Source organism: Mastigoproctus giganteus, chromosome 10 (genome assembly GCF_048544385.1).
Source record: "Mastigoproctus giganteus isolate SK-2022 chromosome 10, ASM4854438v1, whole genome shotgun sequence".
Lineage (NCBI taxonomy): Eukaryota > Metazoa > Arthropoda > Arachnida > Uropygi > Thelyphonidae > Mastigoproctus > Mastigoproctus giganteus.
In genome coordinates, this window is record NC_143584.1 from 149,941,890 (window position 1) to 149,954,953 (window position 13,064).

General features: G+C 40.6%; 1 protein-coding gene across 1 annotated transcript in view; it reads left to right on the forward strand.

The window, feature by feature from the left end:
• The window catches only part of LOC150079364 (major facilitator superfamily domain-containing protein 12-like), a 90,583-nt gene extending 82,620 nt beyond the window's left edge, over positions 1-7,963 (forward strand). Inside the window, exons 8-10 of the mRNA XM_090383041.1 lie at positions 5,941-6,029; positions 7,579-7,712; positions 7,857-7,963. Coding sequence (XP_090239167.1) covers positions 5,941-6,029; positions 7,579-7,712; positions 7,857-7,963 — 330 coding nt within the window. The remainder of the gene's footprint in view (positions 1-5,940; positions 6,030-7,578; positions 7,713-7,856) is intronic.
• Positions 7,964-13,064: the final 5,101 nt, after the last annotated feature.

Sequence of the window (13,064 nt, forward strand, 5' to 3'; positions counted from 1 at the left end):
GTTTGTCTGCGTAGATGTAAAGAGGTTTCAGTTGCTTCAGCATATAAGCTCTGGATTGGCGACGTTCGGAATGCCCCTAGTGCGATGGGAAGAGAACTGTGGTGTACGGTATCAAGCCAACGTGGTCTAGCAGAGCTGCAGACCACAGATTCGGTATGGTGGGGAAGTGCCCTTCGATCTCTTGTGCTTGCACAGTGTAATAGTTACATATTTAACACTATAAGGTCATACTTTCAGGACAGATTTATTACTGTGCGTGCACGTCATCTGTCATATAGTGCCAGTGTCTCGAGAGGCTGTCCTCAAGGTTCGGTTTTGGGACCTCTCTTTTGGAATGCAGTTTTAGGTCAGTGCTTGTTAAGGAGAGTACAGAGTTTAAGATAGCCTATACTGATGACCTTGTGATTGGAGTTTCTGGGCGCTCCAGACTTATATTGGAAGAAAAAATAGTCAGTTTTAGATTATTTAATGCAGTGGGCCGAATTGAACAAATTGAAGATCTCTGCAAGCAAGACTTGTCTGTTTTATGGTTTTTAAGAAACAATTTGATTACGGCAGACCTCCAGGAGTTCTTTTGGGTGGAGTTCACATTCCTTATGTTGCTAAAACTAAGTATTTGGGATTAATCGTAGATGACAAACTTTCCTTTTTGCCACATGTTTCACATCTGAATGTAAAAGTAAGACACTTTACAGGCTCCATTGCTAGGATTTCTCGTAAGGAGTGGGGATTGAATAAGAGGGTGTTGTCATTGTATTATAAGACTATTTTTCTCCAGATAGTGGCATATGCGGCTGTTGCTTGGTTTTCTGTGGTAACTGAAACTAGGATTCGATCGAAACTTTTATCGCTTCAGCGTTCTATGTTATTAACTTTACTGAAAGTACCTAGAACAGCGTCTACAAAAGCCCTACAGGTAATTGCTGTATTGCCTTTATTTATTTATTGTCTACAGAGGTTTTCTGTACAAATTGAAAAGGGTACGTTGTTAACGTTTTTGGATATCACAATCGATTTGGAGAATAATATTAAAGAAGAAAAACAACGAATATGGAATAAGTTAATGGATTTGTGGCAGGCCAGATGGGAAAGTGGTGATGTTGGAGCTGTGACGAGGAAATATATTCCCTAGGTGAACTATGCATTGGCAAAAACCATGGCATCTTGGTTTGCGCCTTCTATGTATACTTCTTTTTTGTTAACAGGACAGGCTCACTTAGGGCCAAATTATATGAGAGAGGGTTGGAAACAGATCCTTTCTGTACATGTGGCGAACAGGAGACTTGGATGCATGTAATTTTTTTTTAAGTCGGGAATATAAAGACCAAAGGCAGACTTTGATGACACATATTCCTGGCTTATCGTAACTGCCATCAAATCTATTCAGCTGCATAAGAAGCTACCTAACAAACAGACGGATCCTGGTACAGGCCCCTTACTGCAAGGTAGATCGACAGATACACCGAGGATGCCCCCAGGGCTCAGTATTAGGCCCCCTACTGTGGAACTATGTACTGGACGAGTTCCTCTCCCTCGACTTAGGGGGTGTACAGGCATTGGCCTATGCAGACGACCTATCCCTAGCCCTTACTGCAGATTCAAGAGCCCAACTAGAAACTCTCGCGAATGCAGCAGTAACCACACTGCAAGAATGGACGGAAAGGCATCGGCTCACCATTTCGGCCACCAAGACTAAATCCATCTTACTTAAGGGCTACCTAACCCCAACTAGACCGCCGCAAATAAGAATCAACAATAGGACAATTAAGCTAGTCACAGAACTAAAGTACCTGGGAGTTATCCTGGACCGTAATCGGTCTTTCACCCCACACCTAAAATATATACAGGCTAAGATGAAAAAATACGCTGGCATGCTTGCCAGAGTCACACGCTGCGAATGGGGCCTGAAAAGGCGCACACTTACGATCCTTTATAAAGCAGCCATTATCCCGGCAATCGCATACGCCTCCGGTGTCTGGTTCCACAAAGCCTCAACAGCGGTAAACCGCAGACGACTGGATATCATACATAGACCCATCCTATTGACCCTCACCCGAGCATGCAAGACAGTCTCTACTCATGCACTACAAGTGATCACGGGCGCTCTCCCTCTTGATCTTGAGGTGATTCGCAATGGCATGCTTCAGCAACTCAGACGTGGCAAAGTCACAACCTTCCAGGACCACACTACGGACCCGGCTAATAACTGTAAAGTTGAGAAATACAGGCTGCAAACGTACTTGACATCGATATGGCAACAACGCTGGACGATTTCTGACAAAGGAGACATCACGCGAAGGTTCTTTCCGAACTTGCAAAAGGTGTACCCAAAATATCCGACATGGCTCTGCCCTGGTCTCCACGTCACCTACCTTCTCACAGGACATGGAGCTATCCGCCACAAGCTAAACCTCTTTGGACTGACAGATAACCCAGCCTGCGCATGTGGTTCCCTCGAGACCTGGGACCACCTGCTACACGAGTGTGAACTGTACGAAGATCTGCGTGGACACCTTATCACACGAGTCCAGTTCAACCCCAAAAATCAGGAGCACTACCTACTGGAGGACGAAGGAACCTACAATGCCCTAACCAACTTTGCTCAGTGCCTCTTTGAAAGACGCCAGACTCTTCCTTTGCCGGAAAATCTAGGACAACTAGGATAAATACAACAACAATCACAACAAATGATGAACCAAGATAAAACTGGACTGTGCCTGAACTGCACTCTCCCAAATACTGACCGATGGAGGACACCGATTCCATTGAGAACTGTTAACCAAATGCATTGACTACAATCGGACCTTCGGGAGTCCACCCTGACTGTGACTGAAGCCTATCCTACTGAATATCCACCAGTGGATGGACCTGGATCCCACGAGTAACTACTTAATAAAAGACCAAGCATGATCTGCACAAATGTCAGACAGACCTGGACTGAAAACCTGGACAGAGATATCTTCACTCCACTCCTGGGAATATCAAATGGGGCAGCCCTGACGCCTTGGCGCCCGACTGAAGCCACCCCACATGTATGCCCTGTTGGCGAATAGGCCAGCTCCCTTGCCTGGCCTACTTTCTACCCTTCCCTGGCGGGGGATGAGGGGACAGCCCTGCTGTCACCTCCCCTTCTCGCCACCCCTTCTTTTCCTTCTGGTGGGGCATGGGCATGCCCCACTGTAAACTGGAGTTGTCTTCCCTATCGGCTCCATACTTCTATCTATCTCCCCCCCAGTCTTCAGTCTCCCTCCCCACTCTACCTGCACGCTAGTGAACGCCCCACACAATCTAAATTCCACAAGTGAAAATAAATTTCGCCCACCATTTCTTTTGACCTCCTAGCACTTCCTCCTCAACGTGATCACATATTTATTTATTTATTTTATTTTATTTTATTTCATTTATTTATTTATTTTTATTTATTTTTTTTTAGGTCCTAGCCACTGAAATCTCAGGAAATTAGGTGGCAGGACCTGCCAGAGTGAACTATATTCAAGTGGATACCTGGTCTGCCTCCACGGGGCGAAAGTGGGGCAACGTCGGGCCTCAGTAGAGGTCTGGCGGCTAAATGACCAGATGAACAACGGTACAAGGCATCACACATATACAAAGTCCATACACTTTTAAATCTCTGGCTTTTCCAGTAAACTGGTTCACATACAATGTAACCTACGCGGAGATGGGGGAAACCCCTGGTGCCGCTTGACCCTAAACACACTTTACACTTATCGTTTGATACAGTACATTTACTTATTGCAAATCTTGACTGTTTTAATTCATTTCAGTAGTTTTCAGCTGCTGTTTTTGCAAGAAGAACTATTCTCAGAGCCTTTCTTTGAGAGGCAAACCTGGTGACTGGATTGTCTTCATGGAGTTTCACTATTGGTTTCTACCTCTGGCTACTAGCTGGAGTGCTGGACCTGAATACTCCCTTCTGGATTCTGGAGTGCTGGACCTGATTCATTGCGTCGAGTCTGGTGCTCTAATGGTTCTATTATCCATGGCGTATAGTTGGAGATTTGCTGGACAGTACCTTTATTGGTTTTGGAGGTTCCAGTGCATGTAGAACAGCAAATGAGGAAATATTCAGTTGAACTGTGATTTTTGAAGTTTATAGTTGTGCCATCCAGACTATTGAATATTATTATTGTTTATTATATGTATATATATTTTTTTTTTCCCTGCTGGCTCCCTGGTATGGGCAACCTGGGGAGCGGGATTGCTGGCCTCACTGGTATTGCACTACCTCCAGTGGGTGCGGGATTTCATGCACGAATTGCGCTACAGTAAAATCAGACCCAGGTAATTCAACATACTTTTCCAGGATTACTTTGTAAAGACTAAATATTCTCAAGGTAGAGTTGGGCTTATGCCTGGGAGCTACCCTGATTAAAGAACACACACACGAGTGTTTAATGATGTGTACAAAGCATATAATTATATGTAAATATATCTTGTATATAAATCATGTATACTTTGATGTACATAATCTTGAGACTAGATTATTGGTCAAGCACCACACCAAGAAAGCGGACACTATTAATCACTGGGATGATTTGATTTTTTAGGTGAAGATCTGGTCTGAATGTAGATTACACTTCCTACAGAAGTGTATCCCGACAGTCTTTTGTCACGAGAGGCGGAAACCATTGTTTTGGGACTATTTCACAACTTTGTTGATGGCACACTTCAACTGTCTTTCTACAATTCGCATATTAGGCGAATGGCAGGAGATACTGAAGTCAGCGGCATACAGGGTAGTGGACACTGTTTGTGGTAGATCCTCTGTTATGGAATTCATTATTATGTTAAATAGGGTGGCACTTAGTACTGAACCTGGTGGAACCCCTTCTTTCTGGATAAAATTGGACGATAATTGGTCGTTGACTCTAACTTGAAAAGAGCGATGATGGAGGAAGTTTCTGATAAACTCTACCAGGCATCATCTCATAGCCACGAAGTCAGGGATGTCCAAGCCGAAAGGACAGAATGCTCTAGCTTCTGTTGCTTGCAAATAGGCTCTTAGTGAATGTATAAAAAACACTATCCAGTTGTAATATCATCAAAGAAATGCATGGCAAGACGCTTGGGAGGATGGCTGTGTTACTTGTATCCCGTTAGAAGAGATTCGAATCCAATCGATGACGTCAATAACTTATCGAAACATTAAGAGGGGGTCGACGCACAAACCAGCTTTAGAATACGCACTCACTAACGGCTCTGGGTTGAAGTTATTTTGGCACTAATCCAAAGCAACACCAACCCGAAACGCATATTTAATTAAAGAGCGCATTCCCCACAATATCACAAAGTATATTGTGTCATTATATTCTAAGAGTTCTCTGCATCTAGAGTGTAGAGGCTTAAGTGGTCGTTGTCACGTTTCTTGGCTCCTTCATGCCAAACCAATAAAATCAAATTTCACACGTCTATAGGCTCAAACATATGTATCATATTAAATAAATCACCACATCTTCACCATCTCTAATTACCTTAAATAATTCAGAAAGATGGCGATATTAGCCGTTAATTCGACAGCACTCACTCTTATGCTCTACTACGCACACCCAGAACATACTTTAATTTATTGGGAACACCACTCCCTGCAACGAAATTGAATATTCTGATGTCATTTCTGTACATCTACAGGCTGGCAAAAATTAAACATCCATCCGGACAATCCTTACTGAGATGATACTGTTTGAAGTCATATACTGGAGCTTTCCAAAGCGGGTGTCTCCAAATTTTGGCATCAATCCATCACAGTTTTCACTTTGACTGAAACGTTGCCCTAATACATTAACCACTGAGTATATAATGCAGCATTTAATACGTGTTTCAATTATGAATTGAAACTGTGGGAATACTTGATAGAGATTTCTATTTTCCTTAAAAATCAGTGAGCATTAACGCTAATATTTATTTTAATTTTATTTTTAGGAAAGTGGAGCTTTTGTGTACGGCTTTATGAGTTTCTTCGATAAACTCTCTAATGGTGTTGGTATCTTGCTTGTGCAGCATCTTCATTCGTACGTATATATACGGTTTTTTGGTTTTTTTTTCAGTACAAATTAGCATAATGATGAGTTTGACCTCTGTCTATAATAATATGTATTTAATAAATTTTAAGTTTCTCAAACATTCAACGTTTCCCCCAAGTAACATAAGAGGCGGGGGGAGTTGTGTAATAACTCGCCAATCTAGTATTTTAACTATAGTTTTAATAAAAACGTATTCAGCGAAGATGTTTATGAACTATTAACAGTTTAAATCCAATTAGTTTAAAGCACGAGTCGACAACCGTTTCCACTATAAAAATCATTTTTAAGAAGTGTATCTATATCTTAAATAAAGTACGTTGATTGGAGAATTATTTTTTATTATTAAAAAGCACATTGGATAGATAAATTAGGCATTAGGTAAATTATTAGTGTTTTCCACAAAATTATATTTTTCTTCCTGTGCACGCGATTGTTTAAAGTATTTATAATGGAGCCCTACTTGTCTCGTAGCCGAGTGGTCAGTAGCAAACGCTCTTTGAGTAGACCTGGTTCAAGCTCCAGACTGGTAAATACACGGTCGATCTGCCAACCCGCCCTGGACCAACGTGGCAGATTGTGGTCCATAATCCCCTCAGCATGAATCGTTGAGGAGGCTTCCATCCTGCAGTGGATTGATAATGGCTGCAGTTTTTCCTGTAATGCTCTGGAACTTTTTGGAATTCATGTGTGCGCAAGTCCATACTTGGGCAGAGCTAAGTCGAATAATGGTTGGATGATGTCTACAAGTTCACATAGCAAGAAGACAACGTAAATCAGCCTTATCTGGCGAAGTCTTCCACTGTGTTTTATCATGAATGTCTGTCCATTGCCATGTTTTTTTTTGTCCCATTTCCGTTTGTTTCTAATGATTGTTCGAAAGGGAATGGTGTCAGCAAAACTCGCTGTTTTACTCAATCACGAATTTCATTCGGCTTTCAGAAAATAATGCATGACGAGAAGGATTCTCACAAACCCACTCTTGTTCATTAAAAGCGAGTGCTTTTAGTGCAAGCTTCATTGGCTTATTGATTTGAAATTGATCTTAAAGAGCGCTTGGCTTATTAATTTGAAGTTGATATTAAAAAATAAGCAAGCAGCAACAGTTTCAAACAGAAAGATCGAAACATGCTAGCACACACTGAACAATACTTCAAGTATTGATCTCCACAGCCTGATGTATATAGAATATCAAATGGAATGTTGATTTTAAGTTTCGAGGCTATTGCCATAGGATACGCTTGTACGGGTAATAGCTTTGGATGTTTCCTCTTAAACCTGACGACGCTTCATTATAACAAAAAAAAAATCATGAAAATGCGAAGAAACTAATTTGGTTTCTGAATTTATCAGTTTTCTAGAAACTCAAATAAAACGAACCCCGCAATTTTATTTTAAAAACGAAAAGTACGATCACGTTTAAAAAAAGAAATGCGACCCTCAGTTTGAGAACCCTTGGTCTTACCATTAAAGTGTTTTATTTATTTATTTTGTAATTTCTTTCTGGGTCTGCCACCGACAATCTTTTTTCTTCTTTCAGGGGGAGTTGCGTCGACTGTAATTGGTTCTATCGCGACGTCATAGCCTTTGGTGCTGGTGGCATTGCAACCTTCTGTGGGATTTGGCTGCTAACCTTCTTTCCCAAGTCCTTCTACAGTCAGGAGCCTTCAACGTGTAAGAACATATCTTTATTTAAAAAGTAAAATACAGCTGTATTTCATAGGTAGTGTATGACAGGTTCTCAACTCAACTTGAGTTGAGAACTTCATCTTCTTTGAAATAACAAAATCTTAAGCAGCTTTTCATTTTATTTTATAGCATCTTCGGCGTCTTCCTCGCTTTCATCCACCGATAAGATTGAAACTGTTGTGTTCCTCGATGACCACACTCCACTTCTGAAGTTAGAAGAGGGCCAGGTGAAATGAAACAACTGCAAAAGGATTCCACTTTCCTCCGAGTGGAGAAAAGGAATTTTTCAGCTCACCGGATCTCGAGTTAGAATTTACATGTGGTGTGCATGAAACCACGCGGCTAAGAGCGAGAAGGAAGGAAGTACAGATTATTTTTATACTTGATAATACTTTTATATTCATTGTAATCGATCACTTTTTCATTATTAAATATATAAACGATGCAAATCTTTTTGGGATACGAAAGTTTATCTTTTTATGATATTTCTTGGAGCATCAGGAACATAGAAAATTGGAAGCCACGTACACAGCAGATTGCCCATCATCCGGGCTTATTAGAAAACGAATTTGTCCGGATAATCGAAACTCCGGATAATCGAGGATATTAAAGAAAATAGGACAAACAGTTATTCTGTTTCATCAAAGCATAAAGAGACCCTCTAGTTGATACAGTAGATATATCACCTTCAATTCTTTGTATAATCGAAGTAGTCTTTTTTTTTTTTTTTTTTTCTGGAGTTCTCTTGACAGAATACGTACTTGAATATCTGGCACAAAACAGATCACCCAAGGCAAATCTCATACGTGGATCGCATTATTTTCAAATATTATTTTCGACAGAACTTTCATTGCCAGGCAACAGAAAACAACTTTGATATTTCTTCTCATCGTAAACAGTTGCCATTCATCATCGTGGTCATTATTATTATGGCAACGTGTAATTTGGAGAAACTTTGCGAACAAGCCCACAAATAAAAGGGAAAATATCAACTTGCATATCAGGAACACAACAGCAACTCAATCGATGGAGCATTACAAGTGTATGTACGTTGTGGTAGAGAATGGGTGGGGGAGTGATAAATTATTAAGGCTGTAATTTGAAAACACCGTATAATGAAGATATATACTAGGAGTAATAATAGTAAAGGCCCGGGGAGTGTAAAAAGCAAAATTTGTTTATTAAAAACAGAGTAAAACTGATGTATTTACGAAGAAAATATGCCATTTTATTGTTCATAAGTTGCGTGTGTACTCTGGTAGTTTTGCAAATTTTCTTGAACGAAGAACCAGAGTTTGCGGTGGGCGGCAAACTTTTCTGTCCTCACCTGAAACTGACTAACTCAGCCACAATGTAAAAGACCCATAAAAGTTCCTCGCGTCATTGATGGGAACCTAAATTTCTTACCATTTGGGAGAGGACGGTGATTATAACCACTGTGCTACACACGAGGACTCGCGCTATATATAAACGTACACTGGGATATATTAATGAATAAGTATTGTACTAAACGACCTTTATATTCTTTGTTTCTTGCTGGCCTACGTTGTCCATGGACATTTGGCCAAAACCGAAATAAATATTTAACAACTTGAGTTCTGTTCAGACAACTTCTTTTCTCTGCGATGTGAGGATCTTCCTTCAGTGAGGAGTCTTGTTATTAATGGCACGTGGTAGATCAACTTTGGAGATTCGTGTACTTTTGTGTGTTGATTTTCGTCTCTTCGCACAATGCCCTTAACAACCTTCTGTCCAGCTTGAAACAACGACATTATCTTTAGGAAAGGAACAGTTACAAGTGAAGTAATGAAGAGTCTAATTGTGTTCACCAAAATGAAGAAATAAGTTCTGTTGCGTTTTTAATTAAATTAAATACATTTTTACATTATCACGAGCGGGTATACATATTTCTACTGCACTAATGAAATCTATTTTATGCATCAAATACAGTTTTTTAGACATTCATTCAAGATTCTCTTCTTTCATTAAGGTGCACGCAATTGGACTCGACAGTTTCTTCCAAATAAGTCAGCTGAACATCTAGACGTAGACGAGATGGACTAATTAATGTGGGGAGATCATTTTGAACATTATTTCGAGAAAATAATGCTACCAACGGTCCACCATTCACTTGCATTCAGGAAAGATTTGCAGTTAATAGTGATAGATGGATGCGTAATCTGACACAATAACAGAAAATCACTGCAATAAATGGAGACATATCGGGGTTATTTCTGTTTGTAAGTGTTTGGAGACTAACTCAGGATGCCACATTAGTGGCTACGATACAGTCACTTCAGATGACTAACGATTGAAGAGTATAGTAATCAGAAATGGGTCTATATCCTTATATATACAAGTACGGAACACTGAACAGCTCTTTATGGTTGAGATCAGGCGCAATTTAGCGATATATTTTCAGTGATTGTATTGACTTGAAAGGCAAATTCGTATGTGTGCTTTCGTTTTTGTATTCTATTTTGCTGTTGTCTATCTTGACTATTCTACCTTGAATTTTTTTTTTCGTTTATTTAAGAAGTAGGAGTTAAAAGCGAACCCAAATACTCAACCACAACTTTAAGTTATACCCATTAGGAGAAGAAAGGAAATAATAAAATATGATGCAGGCTAGAACACAAGATCATCAAGGCCCACCCCGACTGAGAAATGTCATCAGACCAAGGAGCCTGCTAAAATCAAAACCCAATAGCGGGAATGGTCACAGCCATAAACACCTATACAGTTCCAGTACTAACGTGTTCCTTTGGGATCATAGATTGGACCAACATCGAGCTGAAGGAGATTGAGATCGACCAGGATAATGATGACCAAGAGTCGCCAACACCACTCGGTCGGCCATCGAAAGACTGACCATAGACCGGAAAAAAGGAGAGCGGGGTTTGACTGATCTCGCTGAACAAGAGAAGAAGACGGTTAAGAACCTGCGCGATTACTTCCAGGAAAACACAGCGCCAATCCACCAAGCCATAAGGAAGATAGACAAACGGCACACACCACTCAACCTCAACAAGAAGACCCCATTCACACAGACAGAAGAAACAAAGACAGAAAGATGGGCGCGAAAAAGGCACTCCATGGCAGACATTACAATGACCTCCATCAAGATTACATAGATAAGATGGCTTCCAACTCATGGCACACGAATGGGAGGCTCTTCCCCGAGACCGCAGAGACTTATGCTCGCCATTCAAGACCAGGTAATCAACACCAGGAACTATATTGCCAAGGAGCCCGGAGGAACAGATGATGCACCATGTCGACGATGCCACCTGACTCCAGAAACAATCCAGCACATCACAGTAGGATGGTCATCCAGATGCAGTACACTTATAGACATGATCAGGTCGCCAAGATATTGCATCAGAAGCTAGTGCAAAAATACCAGCTAATTAAAGAAAGTGCACCGTATTACAAGTAATAAGACCAGGCTGTACTAGAGATCCCTACTCACAAACTATACAGGAACCATGCCATAAGAACAGACCACGTATAACCCTTCTCGACAAGCAGAAATGGCTACCTACCTGATCGACATAGCAGTGCCCAACACCAGCAACTTCCAGAAAACCTAAGAATAAAAGATCAGTAAGTACACAGAAATGTTGCAATAGGTAATGACCATCCCGATCGCCGTGTCAACCACCGGAATGGTGCCAGAGAGCCTCCATAAGAACCTAGCAGTAATAGGCCTGCAAGAGAATACCTGTGGGATAGTAAAAGAGTTTCTCGACAATAGTAATTGGACAAGACCAACCAGCCACCCCATTCATTTGGTACCAGTACTCCTAAAGTAAATGAACAGATTATGATCAAAAGTAAATCTCTCTTCTCCTTCTGAAATAAATTCTGAATTCTAAGGAGGTGAGGTCTTGTCTTAAAAACTCAAAAATTAGCTATTTTAACTACCTTTAGTTAAAGAAAAAAAAAAGGATAAAACCGCGAGTCTCATGAACTGTGCTGATGACCGTATTTTAAATAAAATTCCTTCATTTTCTTACAATCTAAGTTAGGAACCGTTAAATGAAGAATTTTATATTTAGCAACACAGCTAAACAGAAGGTTAGAAACTAAGTATTTAAATGTATAAAAATAATTTAAAACAGCTGATAATAATACGAGGGGTGTTTCAAAAGTAAGGAACAGTAGCATTTAAAATAAAATAGACAACCTGTTAATAAAAATTATAGTTAAAATGAAATGCGTGAAATGTTTTAGCTGGATGAAAACCTTTAGTTTTCATCCAGCTAAAATCCAGCTAAGACCTATCGGGACTCACTGATTTTGATATTTTCAGGCATCAGAAAAATATCTTAGTATGTCACTTTAAAGATCAGAAAATTTATGCCTTTCTTCTCATGCTAAGAGCCCTTAATTTCATGGGGCTAACACATTTCCTTTCCAATACATTTGACAGATTTCAAAACAATTTTGGTTTTAGGACTAACGAGTTGCCGATCGTTCCTTTTCATCTACTCGCTCTCTTCGTTTTATTCTTAATGCAACAAATGTTACTCTTCAGTTCGCTCATTTTTCGAGTTACCCTATTTATCGCCAACAGCGTTCTGTTTTTCTTCCTCAGTTCATTTTTACACGTCTTCCACACAATTTTTCTCGCACTTCTGTTTCCTGAAGCACTAAATCAGAAAGAGCGAACAGTTTTCTGTTCTGTAAAAGCAGGAATGGTTTTGTTAAAACTTCAAGTCAAAGAGAGAGAGAAAATGTGATTCTCGTAATGCCACCAAAGTTTTTGTTTGTTTTTTTTTGTTTTGTTTGTTTTTTGGTTTTTAGGAGCATTAGCAACTAAGGCCATATTGCTCCGGGATATGCGGTGGTCATTCCCTGACCTTTCCGCATCCTTCATATTTGGTGGCGACGGGCTCGAACCCCGGTCTAATCAAGAAGCGTGTGCTATGCACTGCTGCTCCTTCCCACCTGGCTACGGAGGCGCCAATGCCACCAAAAGTATTGAGTCGCAAGGGTGTTCAACAAATTCTTCACTCCATTTCTTTGTGCTGAAATGGCAAAAAAATTCCATCCTCAAGGACAGCGGGTGTAACCTTTGATAGACAAAAAGTGTAAGCTCTACTTGGCACCGTTTGCGGCAGCACTTCTCATGTGGAACATTGTATGGGGGGCGGAGACATGGTCACCATGGAGACAGCAGTGTTTTCGAGAGTGACCGGTTACCTAAGTGACGAAACGCGTCCGCCAGTGGCTGAAGGTTGCCCACTTGGATCCGTCGTGAGGATAGAAAGAGAGCGTGCTGTTTTATTTCTCTCACTCTTTTTCTTCTTTTGTTCCCGATCAATACGCGGG